The 18,427-nt window shown below is 38.7% G+C and overlaps 1 protein-coding gene across 1 annotated transcript; it reads right to left on the bottom strand.

The window, feature by feature from the left end:
• Positions 1-518: 518 nt before the first annotated feature.
• LOC134617212 (solute carrier family 22 member 13-like) lies at positions 519-18,203 on the bottom strand. The gene is made up of 15 exons (XM_063462414.1): positions 17,829-18,203; positions 17,595-17,698; positions 17,122-17,276; positions 13,456-13,624; positions 13,253-13,373; positions 9,379-9,473; positions 8,928-9,142; positions 8,716-8,824; positions 8,384-8,590; positions 8,292-8,295; positions 1,972-2,043; positions 1,753-1,871; positions 1,606-1,666; positions 1,383-1,477; positions 519-1,299 (listed from the first exon to the last, which is right to left on the bottom strand). Exons 1-15 carry the CDS (start codon positions 18,201-18,203, stop codon positions 519-521), a joined length of 2,682 nt encoding a protein of 893 aa, XP_063318484.1.
• Positions 18,204-18,427: the final 224 nt, after the last annotated feature.

Raw genomic sequence — 18,427 nt, 5'->3', positions numbered from 1 at the left:
TTGCTTTCATATTTTCAAATATCTGCAATTATCCAACCAGGTACTCCTTTTTCCCCATTTGAAGATTTTGATTTTACAGATTTTTACGTTGGATGAAAGAATAAACTCACTGAAATATACTGTGACTCCATAACAGGCATCTGTTTCACGCATTCTGTACAATGACTAACCATTAATGAATTAAACTTTATAAGTTATAAAACATGAATCTTTAGCTAAAATGGCAGTTTTTGTAATGAATCCCTTCATGCTGACAGTTTTATGTCTGACCAGTACAGCTCTGTTCCTAAACAGACTGCTGAGGATCAGCTTTGCAGAGTGTAGCTGCTCCCCTACTCACTTGAACACTGCGGTCCTGTTGTGAGCTGATTTTTTTCTTGATCCTAACAAAACAAAGAATTTCCAGAGTAGCAGACATGAAGCAACGTGAATCTTTATTGTAAACTCTTTGTTCTTGTTTGCTTTTTGATACAGAGAAAAAAAATAAAGAGACGGGGTGATAGGAGTCTTAAAGACAATCAGTCAGTCGCTGTGGGACTGACACAGAAACAGCACAGAGCTTTGAAGAGTTTTTGGAAGAAACCTTTTTCTTTCTTCTTGGTTTTAAGGTCTTCACAGCTCTCTGTAGTATTGGTAACTGGTATAAGTGGTTCACACATGGATGATGTTTCTGAAGGGTGTTCCTCACTGGCTTGAACCTCAGACAAAAATGGAGATTCAGCAGAGGCTGATGGAGAACCTGGTGTTACCATATCATCGTTAATTTCTGGACTTGTAGATTCTTCCTCAGTTCCAGTAATGTTTAAGTCGTTCTGATCTCTTGTTGGGCATTGAGCAGCACGTGTGTGATGAACTGGCTCTTTGGGGATCTGGGGCTGCAAGATCTTACAAATGTGGCTTGTTGCTACACCAGCGATTGTAGTGAGCAGGTTAGTGTGGTTTGCAGTGTTGTTGAGCACAGTGTCGTCTGGGTGTTTCTCTCTAATTTCTGCCAAGATGGTTTGGACCATGTCATCTCGCATGGAGCGGGAGAAGATGGCCTTGCTTTCCATTGCTCTGGGAGTGTTGGAGACTTGATCCAGAGTGGCTTTTGTAACACAGGTGGAGAGCTTGCTCAGACTCTGAGATGCCAGGTTCAAAAGGGGGTAAGGAGGATGCTCCCAGAAGCCTTGCAGGACTCTGGGAACTACCTCTATCCCTACTTCTTGGGGGCTTAGCAGTCTGGAGGTCTGTGTTTCCTGCTGCTTCTCTTTAAGGATCTCAAGGTATTTGTTGAACATGCTGAGGAGTTTAGGCGTTCTGTAGATTAAAGTTATAAGTATTCAGATATATTGAGACACTGTAGCTGAATTTTCCATAATTGTATGTCAAATGGGACTCACTGAAATTTGGGAGGTATGGCCTCTGGATATTTGAGGAGCAGCCGAGCCTGTAGCTCAATGTCCTTCATTTTATTAATAATGTTCACTGCCCACACCTGAAACAAATCAAATCAAAACAAAACAAAAGAAGAAAAACACATATAAAGTGCATTTCTGTTGTTAATGAAAATTCTTTTTAAAAATCTACAAATTACTAAAAGGTCCATCAGTTTTCTCGTCTTACCAGTTTCAGAAGACCTTTGGTTTCATTTTCTTCAAATTTCTCAATGTCAAACTCCCAAAGTCTTAAAATGGACACAAAGCAGGTTTTATCTCAGCATCATCACAAACAGACGTTCATCTATGGTCCGTTGGTGTCACAGTAACTCACCGCTCTCTCAGTGTTTTTTTGTTCTCCTCCATTAAAAGGTTGATCATATCTTCAGCAGTTATATGAGGTGGTATCTGATTTTCCTGCTGAAGGCCAAGGAATGCCATCATCACTGCAATCTAAAAAATAAAGAGACATTTAATCATGAACACTAAAAATAAATAAGAATTTACCAGATATTTTACGTCAGTTTTGACTTGGATGGATTGTGGTTCTTACCTGAGTCTTGTAGCTTTGAAGGTGCCAGCAGGTCTTTAAAGCTGTGTTGTACTCAGGTGTGTCAAACAACACCTGTCAAAGAAACAAGACCTTACTCATTATTAGTTAACTTGATTCATATTTTTTTTAAATACACCAAATTCTTCATACTGTTTAAATGCAGTAAAATTAAAGACTCTCACATACCCCAATAGGTTTGCAGATTCCAATACTTTCCTCCATTAAAATGTTGTTGCTGCGTATAGCAAAAATGATCAAATACAATGTGAGCACTTAGCTAAAAGGTCAAGATGAAAATGGTTGTTTCTCCTGCACAAATGAAGCTTGTTATTATTGAAGCAGAATTCTAGAACTGTCTTGTGATTACACATGGCAGCAGGTCACTATGGTAACACCATGCAACTTTCATGTTGTTAAGTACTATCATATTTGTGTTTATTTTACTACACTTTGTTTTCTGAATAAATAAAGTGTAGGCTATAGCTATCCTTAAGTTGCTGCAGTGAAAAGATGCATGCAAATCGTCATTCAGAAAAAAAGGAAGGAAAAACAACCTGAACCATCATGTTAATTCATATTATTTGCCTGTTTATCTCCATTTTCTCATTGTAGCTGTCAACTTAAAAGGTTTCTTTAAAACACTGGGTTATGAGTTGTGGAGAGGAATGGTGCATGCATTTGAAGCGTGACAGCACCGGCCCTTTAAACAGCCATGAGGGAGAGATCTCTGTGTGTTCTGTAGTGGGATTGTCACGATACTAAAATACCAATTACCAGGTGAATTATACCATTTTTGATACCACTGGAAAAAGTTTTACCCCATCCCACAAGTTGTTAATTTTCAACTAATGTTCGAAGTTACACGTTAGATTTAATAAAATAAACATTTAAGATCAGTTAAGTTTAGATGGTCTTGATGCATGCTCAATCATCCAGGTAAGTAAATCTCCAAAAGTTGATTCTGTTCATCCGGACGTAGCATTTTGTGGGAGAAACATTTAGATGGTTTATCGTTTAGACAAGTTTAGATGGTTTATATATTTTACATATTATTTAGACAATTTCATTACAGATCTCTGAAGGTAAATTATATTCAAGAAATGACTATTAGTTATAGTGATATAAAGATATCACTATAGATGACATTTTAATAAATTACTGTAAAAGGAGAAAAGTTCAAGTACATTTTCCACATTCCACATCTGCCTGCAGCCTGTTTCTCATCCACGACTCACACTTCTCCGCCTCGGTCTCCAGCACTTTACATCCTCGGGTCAGCTCAGCTCGTCAGGTCTAATTCTGCTCTGGATTTCACTTTTTATTTGCTTGGATTACGTCTTCACACTCTGGGCTCTCAGTTTCCGCAGCTGCTCTTCACAGCCATTCTTCACGCATACTTAATCTGCTCTGCCACATCTCAATATTTCATACGCATCCCGCAGTCCACTAGCTGCTATGTTAATGACAGGTTGATAATGTGGCTATTGGTTAATTCCTAATAGTTAAAGGTCTACTATTAGCGTGTGTGACAGCCAGATTAACATTCTTGATAACTGTTTAATGCTTGAATGTTGTTGAGATGGGAGCTTTACTGACCTCTGAAATTCCTACTAAAGTGCTGTTTAGTGTTATTGTCACAGTCCTGGGTCAGTTGACCCAGTGTTTGCAGATTTTAGGGGCTTTCCAGTTTTTGTTTATGTATTATAAGATATTTGGGATCTGTAATGTTTGTATTATTTCTTCTACTCATCCCATTTATGTATTTAGTCTTGTTCTCTCTCCCAAATTGCTTTAGAGCTCAGCTCTCCCGTAGTGTTCGATCCTCGTGTCTGTGTCGATATGTCACCTGTATTTATTAAAGTATTAAATGTGTCATGAGTTCTTCTCTCTGTGGGAGATTTACGCCCACTACAGATGCTTGGTGGTCTCTGTAGTCACAGTGAGTGATGTGCTAGCCAGACCAAGATAGAAATGAAGCTGTGCTAGTTTGGTTTCTCCATGCCTATGAAGCAGACCATTTTTCTGAGACGGTGCTGAGTGCTGAGACGGTGAGGCCTGCAGCTGTGCCAGCCATGCTCCAGCTTCCCCCCACAGTCCAAAAATATGTATGTTAGGTTCATTGCTATGGTGTGAATAGTTATCTGTCTCTATGTATTGCTCTTGTAATAGACTGGTGAACTTTTCAGAGTGTGCCATAACAGCCCCCACTGCTACTCTAAATTGAACAAGTGGTTAAGAAAATGCATGTATGGATAATATATTGTGTATACCATACTCTGCCACTGTGGGCTGTATCAGGGATGGACAGGAGGAGTGTGGTGGACAGCTTTGTTGAGTGGTGTGAGCTAAACCATCTACAACTTAACATCACAAAGACAAAGGAACTGATCATGGACTTTAGGAAGCATGCTCCTCCTCCTACCCCTGTCACCATCAGAGGGGCCGACGTGGTGGGTACACATTGACTGTAAACTGGACTGGTCCAAGAATACCAGTGCTGTCTTTAAGAAAGGGCAGAGTCGGCTTTTCCTACTGAGGCGGCTCAGGTCTTTCAGTGTTTGTGGGAAATGCTGACCATGTTCTATCACTCTGTGGTAAAGAGCACTGTGTTCTTTGCAGCCGTGTGCCGGGGCAGTGGGGTGAAGACAGCTGATGCCAGCAGGCTGAACAAGCTGATTAAAAAGGCTGGTTCTGTCCTGGGTGTCAGACTGGAGAACCCGGTGGAGGTGTCTGAGAGGAGAATGTTAAATAAGCTTCTCTGTATCATGGACAACCCCTTCCATCCCATGCACACCTCCATGATGGACCATCGGAGCACACGCAGGAAAAGACTCATCACCCCTAAATGCAGAACTGACCGCCACAGGAAATCCTTTCTACCCATGGCAATAAGGCTGTCCAACTCTTCCTCGCTCTGTAGATGATTTTCTTAGGATTAATATCAATGTCTTTTTGTTCTCATTAAGATTAAGATTACTTAACAGTATGTTATTGAATGTTTGTTTCATCCCCCCATCATACGCTGGTACTCTCTTTTATTCATTGCACAATACTATGTCACTTTTTTATAATCACCTGCACTGATGACTATATTATTTGTTTTACCTGATATAGTTACATCGTTACTTGTTAGAGTTATTTTGATATTATATTTGCACTATCCTACTGTATATTACCGTATCCTATAATTCTTATTGTATATTATTGTATATCTTTATTCCTCTGTTTCTCTTGCTTTATTGAACATGTGTCTTGTCTTATCTTATCTTATCTTATATAACAAAGTAAAATATTTCAAAGCAAAAACAGAAAAGGCTCAGTATTACACTATAAAGTGTATTACACAGTATTGTGCACTGAAGTAACTTAGTGTGTGTGAAGAATTGTGATAGTCAGTGCAGGTTGAAATAAACTCGATGTGAAAGAACAGATTGGAGGTATGGAGAGAGAGCAGTGGACCGCTTTTATTTTATTTTATTTTATTTTATCACATTTGAAAAAAAGTATTAACACAGAAGCCATTTTTTGTTTCTTTGTATCATTTCTTTTATTTGTGTAAAACGACTGGATTTGTGTTATATAACATGCAGCCCATGAAATTTAAATTTGGTGTTAAATCTTTTTTATATTTAGATTTAAATTACATCAGAATGAAATTATGACTTTGCACGAACGTGCCAGATAGTTTAGGTGCCAGTCTCAAGTGATGGTTGCCATCACGCTCTACTTTCACTGAAGAGCATTTTTGGATTTAATGTTAAACTGTTTGGAAACAATGCCTTTAAAGAAAAGATTGAAAGTCAATAATTTATCACTAAATTATAGCATACAAAACATGTAGTGTTTAGAAAAAATTAATTTATAATTATGATGAATAGTCCATAAACTGATGCCAAATCGTTAAAAAGCTCATATAAGACTGTATCTAAATGCTTGCATTATATAAAACTAAGAGATCTCTTTAATCAAAAATCATTAATACAATAACTGTATTGTTTCACAATTGGTCCATACAATACAACTCTGTGGAGGTATGGAGAAACATACAAAGCAAAAGAATTTCTTTCATAATCTCATATCATAATCTCACTCCCTAGTTTAGTTATCCATGGTTCTAATTCTTAGTTCCTTCTCTGATTTAGTTAGTTCCCTTTCGTGTCCAGTTGTTCCGTGTCTCATCTGTGTGTATGTCTGTCTCCTGTATGTTGTCAGCCTGGTTTTCATGTCTTTCCCTGTTTGTCTGTGTCAAGTTCACATCTTCTGTTTTTTGTTCTTTGTCTCTGTTCCGTGTTTGTCACTTCCTGTTTTATTTTGCTAGTCGTTATCTCGTCTGCATTATGTTGAGTTTTGTTTCCTCTGCCTCGTCAAGCCTAATTTGTTCCTGCTGTGTTCCCCAGCTGTTTCCACTACCCTTATCACCCACCTGTGTATATACAGTCAGGTCCATAAATATTGGGACATCGACACAATTCTAACATTTTTGGCTCTATACACCACCACAATGGATTCCAAATGAAACGAACAAGACATGCTTTAACTGCAGAGTGTCAGCTTTTATTTCAGGGTATTTACATCCAAATCAGGTGAACGGTGTAGGAATTACAACAGTTTGCAAATGTGCCTCCCACTTCTTGAGGGACCAAAAGTAATGGGACAGAATAAGAACCATAAATCAAACATTCATTTTTTAATACTTGGTTGCAAATCCTTTACAGTCAATCACAGCCTGAAGTCTGGAACACATAGACATCACCAGACGCCGGGTTTCATCCCTGGTGATGCTCTGCCAGGCCTCTACTGCAACAGTCTTCAGTTCCTGCTTGTTCTTGGGGCATTTTCCCTTCAGTTTTGTCTTCAGCAAGTGAAATACATGCTCAATCGGATTCAGGTCAGGTGATTGACTTGGCCATTGCAAAACAGTCCACTTCTTTCCCTTCAAAAACTCTTTGGTTGCTTTTGCAGTATGCTTTGGGTTGTTGTCCACCTGCACTGTGAAGCGCCGTCCAATGAGTTTTGAAGCATTTGTCTGAATATGAGCAGATAATATTGCACGAAACACTTCAGAATTCATTGTGCTGCTTTTGTCAGCAGTCACATCATCAATAAATACAAGAGAACCAGTTCCACTGGCAGCCATACATGCCCACGCCATGACACTTCCACCACAATGCTTCACTGATGAGGTGGTATGCTTAGGATCATGAGCAGTTCCTTTCCTTCTCCATACTCTTCTCTTCCCATCACTCTGGTACAAGTTGATGTTGGTCTCATCTGTCCACAGGATGTTGTTCCAGAACTGCGACGGCTTTTTCAGATGTCGTTTGGCAAACTCTAATCTGGCCTGCCTGTTTTTGGGGCTCACCAAAGGTTTACATCTTGTGGTGAACCCTCTGTATTCACACTGGTGGAGTCTTCTCTTGATTGTTGACTCTGACGCACAAACACCTGCTTCCTAGAGAGTGTTCTTGATCTGGCCAACTGTTGTGAAGGGTGTTTTCTTCACCAGGGAAAGGATTCTTTGGTCATCCACCACAGTTGTGTTCCGTGGTCTTCCGGGTCTTTTGGTGTTGCTGAGTTCACCAGTGCGTTCCTTCTTTTTGGGAATGTTCTAAACAGTTGTTTTGGCCACGCCTGATGTTTTTGCAATCTCTCTGATGGGTTTGTTTTGTTTTTTCAGCCTAATGATGGCTTGCTTCACTGGTAGTGACAGCTCTTTGGATCTCATCCTGGCAGTTGACAGCAACAGGTTCAAAAAGCAAACAGCACACTTGAAATGAACTCTGGACCTTTTATTTGTTCATTGTAATTGGGGTAATGAGGGAATAACACACACCTGGCCATGGAACAACTGAGAAGCCAATTGTCCCATTACTTTTGGTCCCTCAAGAAGTGGGAGGCACATATACAAACTGTCATAATTCCTATACTGTTCACCTGATTTGGATGTAAATACCCTCAAATAAAAGCTGGCAGTCTGCAGTTAAAGCACATCTTGTTCGTTTCATTTGGAATCCATTGTGGTTGTGTATAGAGCCAAAAATGTTAGAATTGTGTCGATGTCCCAATATTTATGGACCTGACTGTATGTCCCAGCCTCGTTTGTCTATGGTTGTTATTTCTCTTATCTGTCTGTGTCCTGTCTTTTTGGAGTTTCCTGTGTTAGAATCCCCACATATTTGAATTCAAAACATATCATAATTATTTTGGTATATTTGTAGAAAGAGTTAAAAACTCAATACAAAACAAAGTCAGTACACAAACATCTACATCTTGGTTGAATACGAATGTGGCCTGGTAGTTGTTCTTCTTGTGGAACTAACTTGTCTGAAAGATATAAAGCAGAAACATGAAAAAAAAACGATCACTGACAAAATAACATGTTTCAGATGCTGCAGTAGTTAAACACTGATACCCATTGCGCTCAGCCTCTTCAGTCGTCTCAGGAAGCTCTTTTCTTTTGGTTTCGGGAAGCAAGAAGCCGAGAAATCCACCTATCAAGGTAAGGCAGCTGAAGACTGTGATGGGTATGACCCAGTGGTACGTGGCCAACAATTTCATCAGTGGAGCCAGTAATCCACCTAATCTTCCTGACATGGATCCTAAAGCTGTGGCTGTTTGTCTGAAACAGGAAGACAAAAAATACTTTTGCTAAGTTGGTTTTGCCTTCTGTTCTTTTTTTGTTTTAACATTTTTAAACAAGTCAAGCAAATTTGATAAACATGAATAAAAACTGTGACTGCTTACCTAACTGATGTTGGAAACAACTCCTGCATAAAGACCATACAAATAGAGCCAGCCCATATCAAGAAAAAACGAGACACAACAGCTAAAGATGTGACAGCAATGGCGTAACCTGACATAAAGGAAATTAATTAATTAATTACTTAATAAAAGTGAACATATACATGATAAGCAGATAATTAAAAATGTATTTTGCGATATAACAAAGCATTTACCATCAGGAACAGCAAGGATAAGAATGGAAGAGACTCCTCCGATCAGAAGGGTTGCTATGAATAATATTTTCCTCCCAAAAATCTCCAGCAGCCACATGGACAGTAAAACAGATGGTATTGAAAAAACACCAAAAAGGAGCTGAATTAAAAAGATGCTCAAACCAAAGTTTTCCATGTCTAAGTACAGGCTGTAGACAGAAAGGTTCACTGAAAACCTTTAAAACAGGAGAAAAACACACTTAATCACACAGAAAAGTATCACGAACCATTTATGACACATTTAAGAATGGCCATTTAATCATCAAAACATCAAATTACTAATCTTACTATCTGAAAAAAGTTACAGTTTATTAAGTTTTTTTAAATAAAGATTTGTGTGAACCTAAAGTGATTACAAATATAGTATATTTCCCTTTTCATTTATTAACCTCACTATAGATCTTGAACTTACCATGATAGTATTATAACAAAGAAATATCTGGTCAACAGTGATGATCTGAAGATGATTTTTATTCCTCCATTATTCACAGTGTTATTCACTTCAATCTGTGGGAGAAGCAATACCTAATGTAAGTAATGCTTACAATAACAAATTTGAAAATAATTTGTAGCATTTTAAGTATTGTGTCATACCTTCACTGGTATTATCTTGATTTTAAGTTAGAACATTTTTTAACTAAGTTAATTTTTAAATGCAGAAATAGAGAATAGTAGAGTAAAAGGAAAATGTCCTTGTCTTTTAACAATCTCTCTCGGGTTCTTACACTATGCACAAATTGTAACAATTTTGTTTTTGTTTTAATTTCCTGTCTTTGATTTTTTTTTAAGTTAAGAATTTACTATAAAGCCTTAAAAAGAGTCAACCAACTTTTTTATTTAGTTTTTAAATTTTTAAATGCATTTCTTTTAATAAAGACTCAACTAATGAGGTAATTTCCTGTCAAAAATAGAGGTCTGCCTACTTGTCTGCAGCTTTTGGCAGGATCAAAGACTCTTTGAAATCCCAGACACCTGGCCGTAAAGTGGCTTTGCATAATGTAAAACATTACCAGTATTATATCACAGTAAGTATTCTAATTTTCTTTAGATTTCTGTTTTCCTAGCCATTTTAGTAAGCCAGTGTGTCAGCAAAGAAATTCTCATTCAGTTGCACCGTTAGCTAGCAGCTAATAAGCTAACACTTAACAAGTGTTACAGGCATGGCCCTTTAAGGGTGAAGCCTGATGGGAAATGTATCTGGGATGTGTGTAGCGGGACTCCCCGTGTGTGTGTGTGTAGCGAGAGAGAGAAGAAGGGGAAAAAGTAACGGTTAGCTACAGAAGAGACGGAAAGAAAATAAATAAAAGGAATATAATAACTCCCTCAGCAGCCAGAGTTGTGTCGGCGATGCTCGCTGTGAGTAAACTGTTTCAGCCCACTGTACGCGGTGTTCGTGCCTTGGAGAAGAAGTTCGGTGAAGCAGTTTTCCTACGCCTGCCTCGATCTTTTTGCTAGCGGAGTTGACCTGTACAGTAAGCTGGTTGCCGGCTACGAGCCAGTCACGGAACCTTCAAGTAACTGCCAGAGGTTTCCTTACTACGGTTCGGGGCCGCGGATCTGGCGCGGTAACACAAGCTAACACAGTCGCTTCGCTAAGTTAGCTGACTGAGTTCACCGTGATAGCTGAGACAGACCACTAAGTTTTTAAACTATAGAAAACATGTAATTTTAAACAGGTATTTAACTGTTTCCATTTTTTTTAATGTAATACTCTCCAGACATATATACAGACATTATAACAAAGAATGATCTTTAATATTTAAGGCGATGGACTTGAATGAAGTAAGAACGATCAGGAGCAAATGTAATGTAATGGACATGGTGAGTGACAGGAGCTGGTTAAAGTCTTTATTTAGAGATATGACCATGTAGAGAAATGGCTGAACGTTTTGGGGGGAATATGTTGCTGCATGGCTGTTCAATTAAAGCAAAAGATAGTAGCAATATAGAATTATTCTTTTTCTGCTAAAAAAAATTCTTCCTATATTTTTGTTTAGGCAAATTTAAACAGCCCTTTGAAAGTTAAGATTCTTGTTTTGGACGTCTTATTAAATTGGTGCCTTGAAAATATGTGATATTACTAGAAACTGAATGTGCTATCCACTTCTTTCACCTGGGTTAACAATTTAGATCCTTGTTGTCAACAAAGCAGAGGTGCTGGCAGGTCAAATCTTGAAGTAGCCCTTTACACTTGTATGGAGGAGCAAATATCACTGTATGGAGAATAGCCATAACTATCACTTTACCATAGTTCAATTACCTTTGCTCTTTTTAATGTAGGTATACACAGAGTTCTAACATTGAAAGGAGTTAAAACAGAGCATGCCCAACACGTTCTGCACCAAACTTGACAGGCGTCTTAACTTTAACTGACTTTATTGAAGTAGAAGACTCACAAAACAAGTAAGTCTTTCATGGTTCCACGGTCATTGACCAAGTGTTTTGAGTTTGTATGGGTTTATGATGCATTTCTGAATTTATTATGCGTTCTACATTGTTTAGACTTGTAGCCTCGCATTATTTCCCTGTGCTTCCTAGTTTAGTCATCCATGTTTCTAGTTCTTCTGTGTCAAGCTCACATCTTTTGTTCTTCGTCTCTGTGTTCCGTGTTTTTTACTTTCTGTTTTATTTTGTTAGTCGTGGTCTTGTCAGCATTATGTTCAGTTTTGCTTCCTCTCTGTTTCTACTACCCTTATCACCCTCCTGTATATATGTGTCTCAGCCTTGTTTGTCTATGGTTGTGACCTCCCTCATCCCTCTAGCTGTGTGTCCTGTCTATTTGGAATGTCCTGTGTTAGAGGCCTCAAGTATTTGCCAGTTTAAGTTAGTTATATTCAGTTCCCTGAATGTCCTGCAGTAAAGTTGACTCTAAGTTAGTCCTGCATCCGAGTCCTGCATATAGGGTCCAACTCAAATGACTATTTGACATGAAACTCAAACCGAGATTTTTACTTTTAGAACTAGTCCACATTTTTTTCATTTTTGTTTTATTTGTATTAACACGAACAATTTGTTTCTTGTATATATATTTGATTGGCCTGGTGACCTGTCCAGGATGCACCATTCTTCTTGTCTTATGTTGATTGAAATATGCCCCTACCACAAACATTATGTACTTTTATTTGTTTTTTTCCTTATAGTTCTGTTCTTTGGCCTTTCCCATGTATGGATGACTCAGGATTTTTCAGAATCTGGACAGTAAGTCTTGAACACTACACTGTACTTCTCTATAACAGGTAAACAGCTCACCAAAATACTAACATGCTTTTAACATACCTTTATTTAGCTGGTCTAGTGTTTTGGAGAGGTTTACTGAATTTTTTCTTCACTTTTTTTTCTTTTACTTGTTTAAAGCTATAAAGAAAGTTAGTGTCATCTTCTACTTTCGGCTGCACCCTTTAGAGGTGCCTGCATCTGCCTCCAGCTCACCCTATCTCTAGCATCCTCCTCTGCCACACTAGTCCGCTGCATGTCCTCCTTCACTACATCCATGAATCCTCTTAAAGGTCTTCTCCTAGCTTTCAGCTAATGTCCAAACCATCTTAGCATTGCCTCTCTACTTGTCTATTGGGTTAGGTGGCCTTAGAAGTGATTAGTGTCTAGAACGCAGGTCATCTGTTTTAAGCTATCCATAATTCATTTTTTTCTCAAAACAACTATAAAAATACAGAGTTGTTACTAAAATAATGGATAGTTCTCAAAGAGAACTCATACACACACCAAGGGTTACTAGGTGAGGCTTAAATACATAAAGGTATAATGACAATTTGCAGAATCATCTGGCTCATAAGTGGAAACCATCTCTGATAAATTAGAGAGATGATTTCTCTCATTCATTCAAGAAAAGTATAATGAGCCAGATACAGATACTACAAGGGCCCTCGTTATAGTTAATCCATGCCGATAACCCAGGTTATTATCAGCCTGTGAAAGTCTGTCATCATTCAAAGTAACTAAACTAAAAAAGTAACTATTGTACTAATTTCAGTGTCAACTTATTCCAGTGGGACAACATGATTGAAAACTTGAAGTATGAGTTATTGAATGTTTTTAAATTTAATTACTAAATATGTTAGTTTTATTGTAGCCAAAAGGTATATGTCAAATGTAATGAAAATGTGACGTTATAAACTTAAACTTAAACTTAAACCTTTAAATTAAAGGTTTAAGTTTACTTAAAGTTTAAACTTTTTGGGTCTTACAGATAAAACATTTTGCTTTCAGGTATTTTACAGGTGCCATTGATGTTCTTGAAAACTCCTCCCCTGTTGAATGTGATTCACTACCTTGTCCAGAAGAGTCTCTGACACAGGGTGTTTGTTAATGGCTGCTGCTTTGACAATGAGCTGTTTGGCTTCTTCTTTTCTGCCTCTGCTTAACAGCCACCTGGCTGACTCTGGAATAAACCTGATACAAACAAAATGACACTTCAAACAAACAGTCATTTTGAAATTAATAAATGGCTCAATAAATAGAGTGAAATGCACACCATATGTAGATAATAAGAACTGCAAGCGGAACTGCTGTGATCAGCTGAGCCAGTCTCCAGTTTCGGATGCCATAGATCATACCAGCGAGGATGCACTGTCCAATTGCACTAAACAGCTGAGTCACGCAAGCTCCCCATGATCTTTTGGACGTCCCAATCCATTCAGTGGCTGCAATAAGGAAAACATATTAATTGCTATTTTAATTGAGATACAAAAAATATAAAATACAAAGAACAAACCTTAAAAAGTACTCACATTGCACATCAGCTGTTATAAATATCTCAGCTGACTGTACATATATGTTTCTATTACTGTTTTACACCTGATCAGACAGAACATCACAGTGTGAATGGATAATGACCCAAACCAACCAACAACAACTCATGAATTTCTCAAGTGTGTTTTTAGTTGAAGACAAAACTCACTGTAGAAAGATCCACAAACAAGCAGAAGCTAAAGACGGCTGCATAGCCGTCATTTTGATTCATGATTTTGTCCAACTACTCATGAGCCTCTGAAAATGAAGAACTTTCTATAAAAATGGCTGGTTTCTGTTTAACCCTAACCTGGCAACAACCTAGTGATTTTTCTCAACTGAATGAATCCACTTGTCCGGTGTATGTTTACTTTACGAAACCTCGCTGCTCAGGTCGTGGGGGTGGTCTTGCAATCATTTTTTGCCAGCACTTGAAAGTCCTGCCAGTTCATGTTGATAGATTTATTTCTCTAGAGTGCCTTGCATGTAAGCTGACTGGACCTATATCCACCTTCATAGGTACTGTATAGCCCCCCCCCCCCCCCCCAACCTAACTCTCTCTTCCTCAGTGACTTTGCAAACCTACTAACCCACCTTTCATCTCTCTCCCCAAATGTTATTTTGATGAGAAATTTCAACATTCTGGATAATAATAACTTTCTGCACACCAGAGACTTTTCCTCCTGTCTCAAGGGCTTTGAATTCAAACAGTTTATCGACTTTCCCACTCACTCCAAAGGACACACCTTGGACTTGATCTGCTGTTCTGGTCTTACTCCATCGAATCTTTCTGCTGCTGAAATCCCCATAACTGACCAGTTCCTCCTTTCATTTAACCTCACTCTCTGCTGTGCTTCTACCAAGCCAACCCGCCTAATCGCCGTTCTGCAATATCAAGACCATTGATATGGAATCTATCTGGTTTAACTGTTGGCGCAGAAATCTATAAATGTCATGTACTCCAATATAAAGACTCCATCAACAAGGCCAAACAAAGCTTCTACTCTAGTATTATCACTTCTTGTGAGGTTAACTCCAGGACTATGTTTTCACTTCTCAACAAAACTCTTCAGCGCCATTACATTTTACCACCACACTTCGATTCTTCTGAAACCTATAACTCCTTGATGCTGTTCTTCACTACAAAAATTTATAACATTCACCAGTATCTCAGTTCAAATGCTGTGTCTACCCCGTCTCCAGAACCTTTTCTCCATTTTGAGCCCTTTCCACATTTCATCTTCCTGATTTATCTGATATTACTGTGATCATATATAAGCCCTACAGGGCTTGTGAAATCCTGCATCTCTTCCTTACTCCCATTCATCTCTGCTATCATTCACTCTTCACTCACCACCGGCATCGTTCCCTCCTTATTCAAGATTGCTTCAGTCACTCCAGTACTGAAAAAAACTCTCCTTAGATCGGAACAACTTTAACAACCGCCGTCATTTCTAATCTACCCTTCATCTCTAAAATACTTGAAAAAGTAGTTGCAGCTCAACTTCATTTACACCTGGTTAATAATAACATCTATGAGAGATTTCAATCTGGTTTTCGCTCATGTCACAGTACAGAAACTGCTTTACTTAAAGTCACTAATGATCTTCTAATCGGAGCTGACTCTGGTCTTCTCAACATTCTCATCCTTTTGGATCTGAGCTCAGCCTTCGACACCATCTCTCACTCTGTCCTTCTAAGCAGACTTTCCACACTGCTAGCCCGGTTCAAATCAAACCGGTCGCAGCAGATGGCCGTCCCTCCCTGAGCCTGGTTCTGCCGGAGGTTTCTTCCTGTTAAAAGGAAGTTTTTCCTTCCCACTGTCGCCAAAGTGCTTGCTCATAGGGGGTCATATGATTGTTGGGTTTTTCTCTGTATCTACTGTACAATATAAAGCACCTTGAGGCGACTTGTTTGAGGCTATATAAATAAAATTGAATTGAATTGAATTGAATCTCCTTGACCACTCCCAGTTTATTCAACTGAAATCATTCCGCTCTCGTCTCTTCCCGGTCACTTCTGGTGTACCCCAAGGTTCAGTCTTAGGCCCTCTTCTCTTCATAATTTACATCCTTCCTCTTGGTGCCATTTTCCATAAATTTGATCTTCATTTTCACTGTTTTGCAGATGACACCCAGTTATATCTCTCCTGCAGGCCTGATTCCTCTCTCCCACCTTCTTCTCTTACAAAATGCTTATCCGAGTTAAAATCCTGCATCAGCTCTAATTTACTTAAGCTTAATGAGGATAAAACTGAAATCCTCCTTATTGGCAGCAAATCAAACCTACTGAAGGCGAACCATTTCTCACTCGCTATTGGTTAAAAGCCTTGGTGTCATCCTAGACAGTTCACTATCCTTTAAATCTCACATCAATAATCTCACCTGTTCTGCCTATTTCCATCTACGCAACATTAACAGATTACGTCCTTCTCTTTCCACCCAGCCTACATCCATTCTTGTCCACAGTCTCGTTACCTCCCAGCTTGACTATTGTAATTCTCTCTTGCATGGTTTCCCCCAAAAATCCCTCCATAAGCTTCAACTGGTTCAAAACTCTGCTGCCCGCATTATTACCAGAACCCCCTCCTACCAGCACATCGCCCCTGTTCTCCAGGAACTTCACTGGCTCCCTGTGAAATCCCAGATAGTGTACACACTTCTACTACTCACCTTCAAGGCCCTTTATAACCTCGCTCCTCCCTACCTTTCTAACCTGTTAAGCACTATCTCGTCCACCCGCTCACTACGATCATCTTCTTCTATCCAGCTTGCTGTGTCTTCTTTCCGCCTCACCATCATGGGAAGCAGAGCTTTCAGCTGCTCTGCTCCCAGGCTGTGGAACTCTCTATCCCCAGATATAAGAAACACTGGTTCTCTCCGCCAGTTTAAATCTCAACTCAAAACCCATCTGTTCAAATCTCCATATTCACTGTGAACCTATTGTTTGCTTATTTTACCTTGTGATTTTGTTTTCTTATTTTTCTTCGTTGTCATTGTTCTATTATGTGTTTTGTAAATCCCGTGAATTAGAAGTTGAAAATCTCCATTTCAATCATATGTTGATTGTCCGTGGTTTACAGATGCAAAATTACATAAATGTGTCTTTGTCCTTTGTCCATCCTCTTTTTGTTTAGAAACTGATTATCTTTTGTCTCGTATGTAAATTTAAATATGTAAAATGGTCACAAAGGCAACAGTAAGATAAAAGTAACAATACGAATAATAAATGGGAAGAGGTGGAAGTATAAAGTGTAAATGGAAAATATCAGATCAGTACAGCCTTGTTGAACCTATAAAAAATTATAAGAACATCATCTTAGCCATTGAGAGAACAAGTGGCAGATTATTTTACAATGAAAACTATTGTTAGTTGCAAAGTTTGTGCAAAGTTAGTGTACTCTTCATACACAGTATGATGCTGTTGACTCGATATCCTCCAGCTCCAAATCCCACCAAAAACAGAGATACTAAATATAAGTAGACGTTGGGACAGAGAGCTGTTGTCACAGTGAATACAGACAACAGAACTGCTGGAATCTGAGTTGCTCGTTTGCGGCCGAACCTGAAACACCAAGAGAAACACACAGTGATACATTAGCTTCTGTTATGATACTAAGCACACTAAATCACAAGAGCTGTTGGTTAATGTTGTGCCATTAAAGAGATAACAATGCAGTCATGGAAAATCTTAACGAGTGTGTGCGGCACACTCTTGACAAGAAGGCAAAGAAATGGGTCTGAAAATTTCAAACAATTTCTTTTTTAAGTTATGAAAAATATTTAAAAATTATTTGGATAGCTGTTGCTAAGATAGCAAAGTATTTCTGTAGTTCGATAATGTGCAAAAGGAACCATGAACTTCTTCAAGGAGCACACTTACGATTCAGCAAAAGGTCCAAATGCGAGGGAACCAACAAGAACTCCAGCCATGAACATTGCTTGAATCACTTCCACCAAGCTGGCCTGGCTACACACTAGATCAAACTGTAAGTATTCGTAATAATAATAATAATAATAATAATAAAATAAATAATGATAATACAACAAACAAAAAACTAACTAATGTAATGTTTCATGGAGGTGAGTGATCTACTGAACAACAAATTTCACTTACATCAGTGACTATGGTGGCTTTATAGAGCATGTTCCCATACACCCACCCATCCTGGCACCCTGTGGTCTCATTGAGTCCGTACTCTCTGATAGTATCAATGTCCCAGCTCACTGGGACAAACATCTCACACTTGCTGAAGGTCCCATCCTCCTCCCGAGGCACGGTCAGGTTGAGCTGCTCCTCTGAGGTCAGGTTAGGAGCAGCACTGAGGATCCAGTCTGTGTTGCAGTGTCTGTCTGGATCTGATTGGATAAAAACAAAACTGGCAAAGAGAAAAGGCTGAACAAAGTTTGGAAAGCAAAGTGCAATTAGAGTGACCTTCTGGAATAATCCAAATTCCCCAATGTTCCTTAGAATCTCTCCAAAGTCTGTCATTTTGAGCTTGATGGTGAAGGTCTGAAAGAGCTGCAGCGCAGACTCATACAGTGACTGTTAATGTTTAACGCAGCTATATTATCTTTTTAGCGCACATAGGACCCTTTATTTTAATTGTTCTTACTTGAATGTACTGAACTGCTGTCATGTCAGCACATTCATATATCCTCTATACAACTATGTAAAAACTCTTATCACTTATCTTTATGCCTACAGTCTGATCA

Source organism: Pelmatolapia mariae, linkage group LG18 (genome assembly GCF_036321145.2).
Source record: "Pelmatolapia mariae isolate MD_Pm_ZW linkage group LG18, Pm_UMD_F_2, whole genome shotgun sequence".
Taxonomy (NCBI): domain Eukaryota; kingdom Metazoa; phylum Chordata; class Actinopteri; order Cichliformes; family Cichlidae; genus Pelmatolapia; species Pelmatolapia mariae.
The sequence above is the reverse complement of the archived record's forward strand: the minus strand, read 5'-3'. Positions and strand labels throughout refer to the sequence as shown.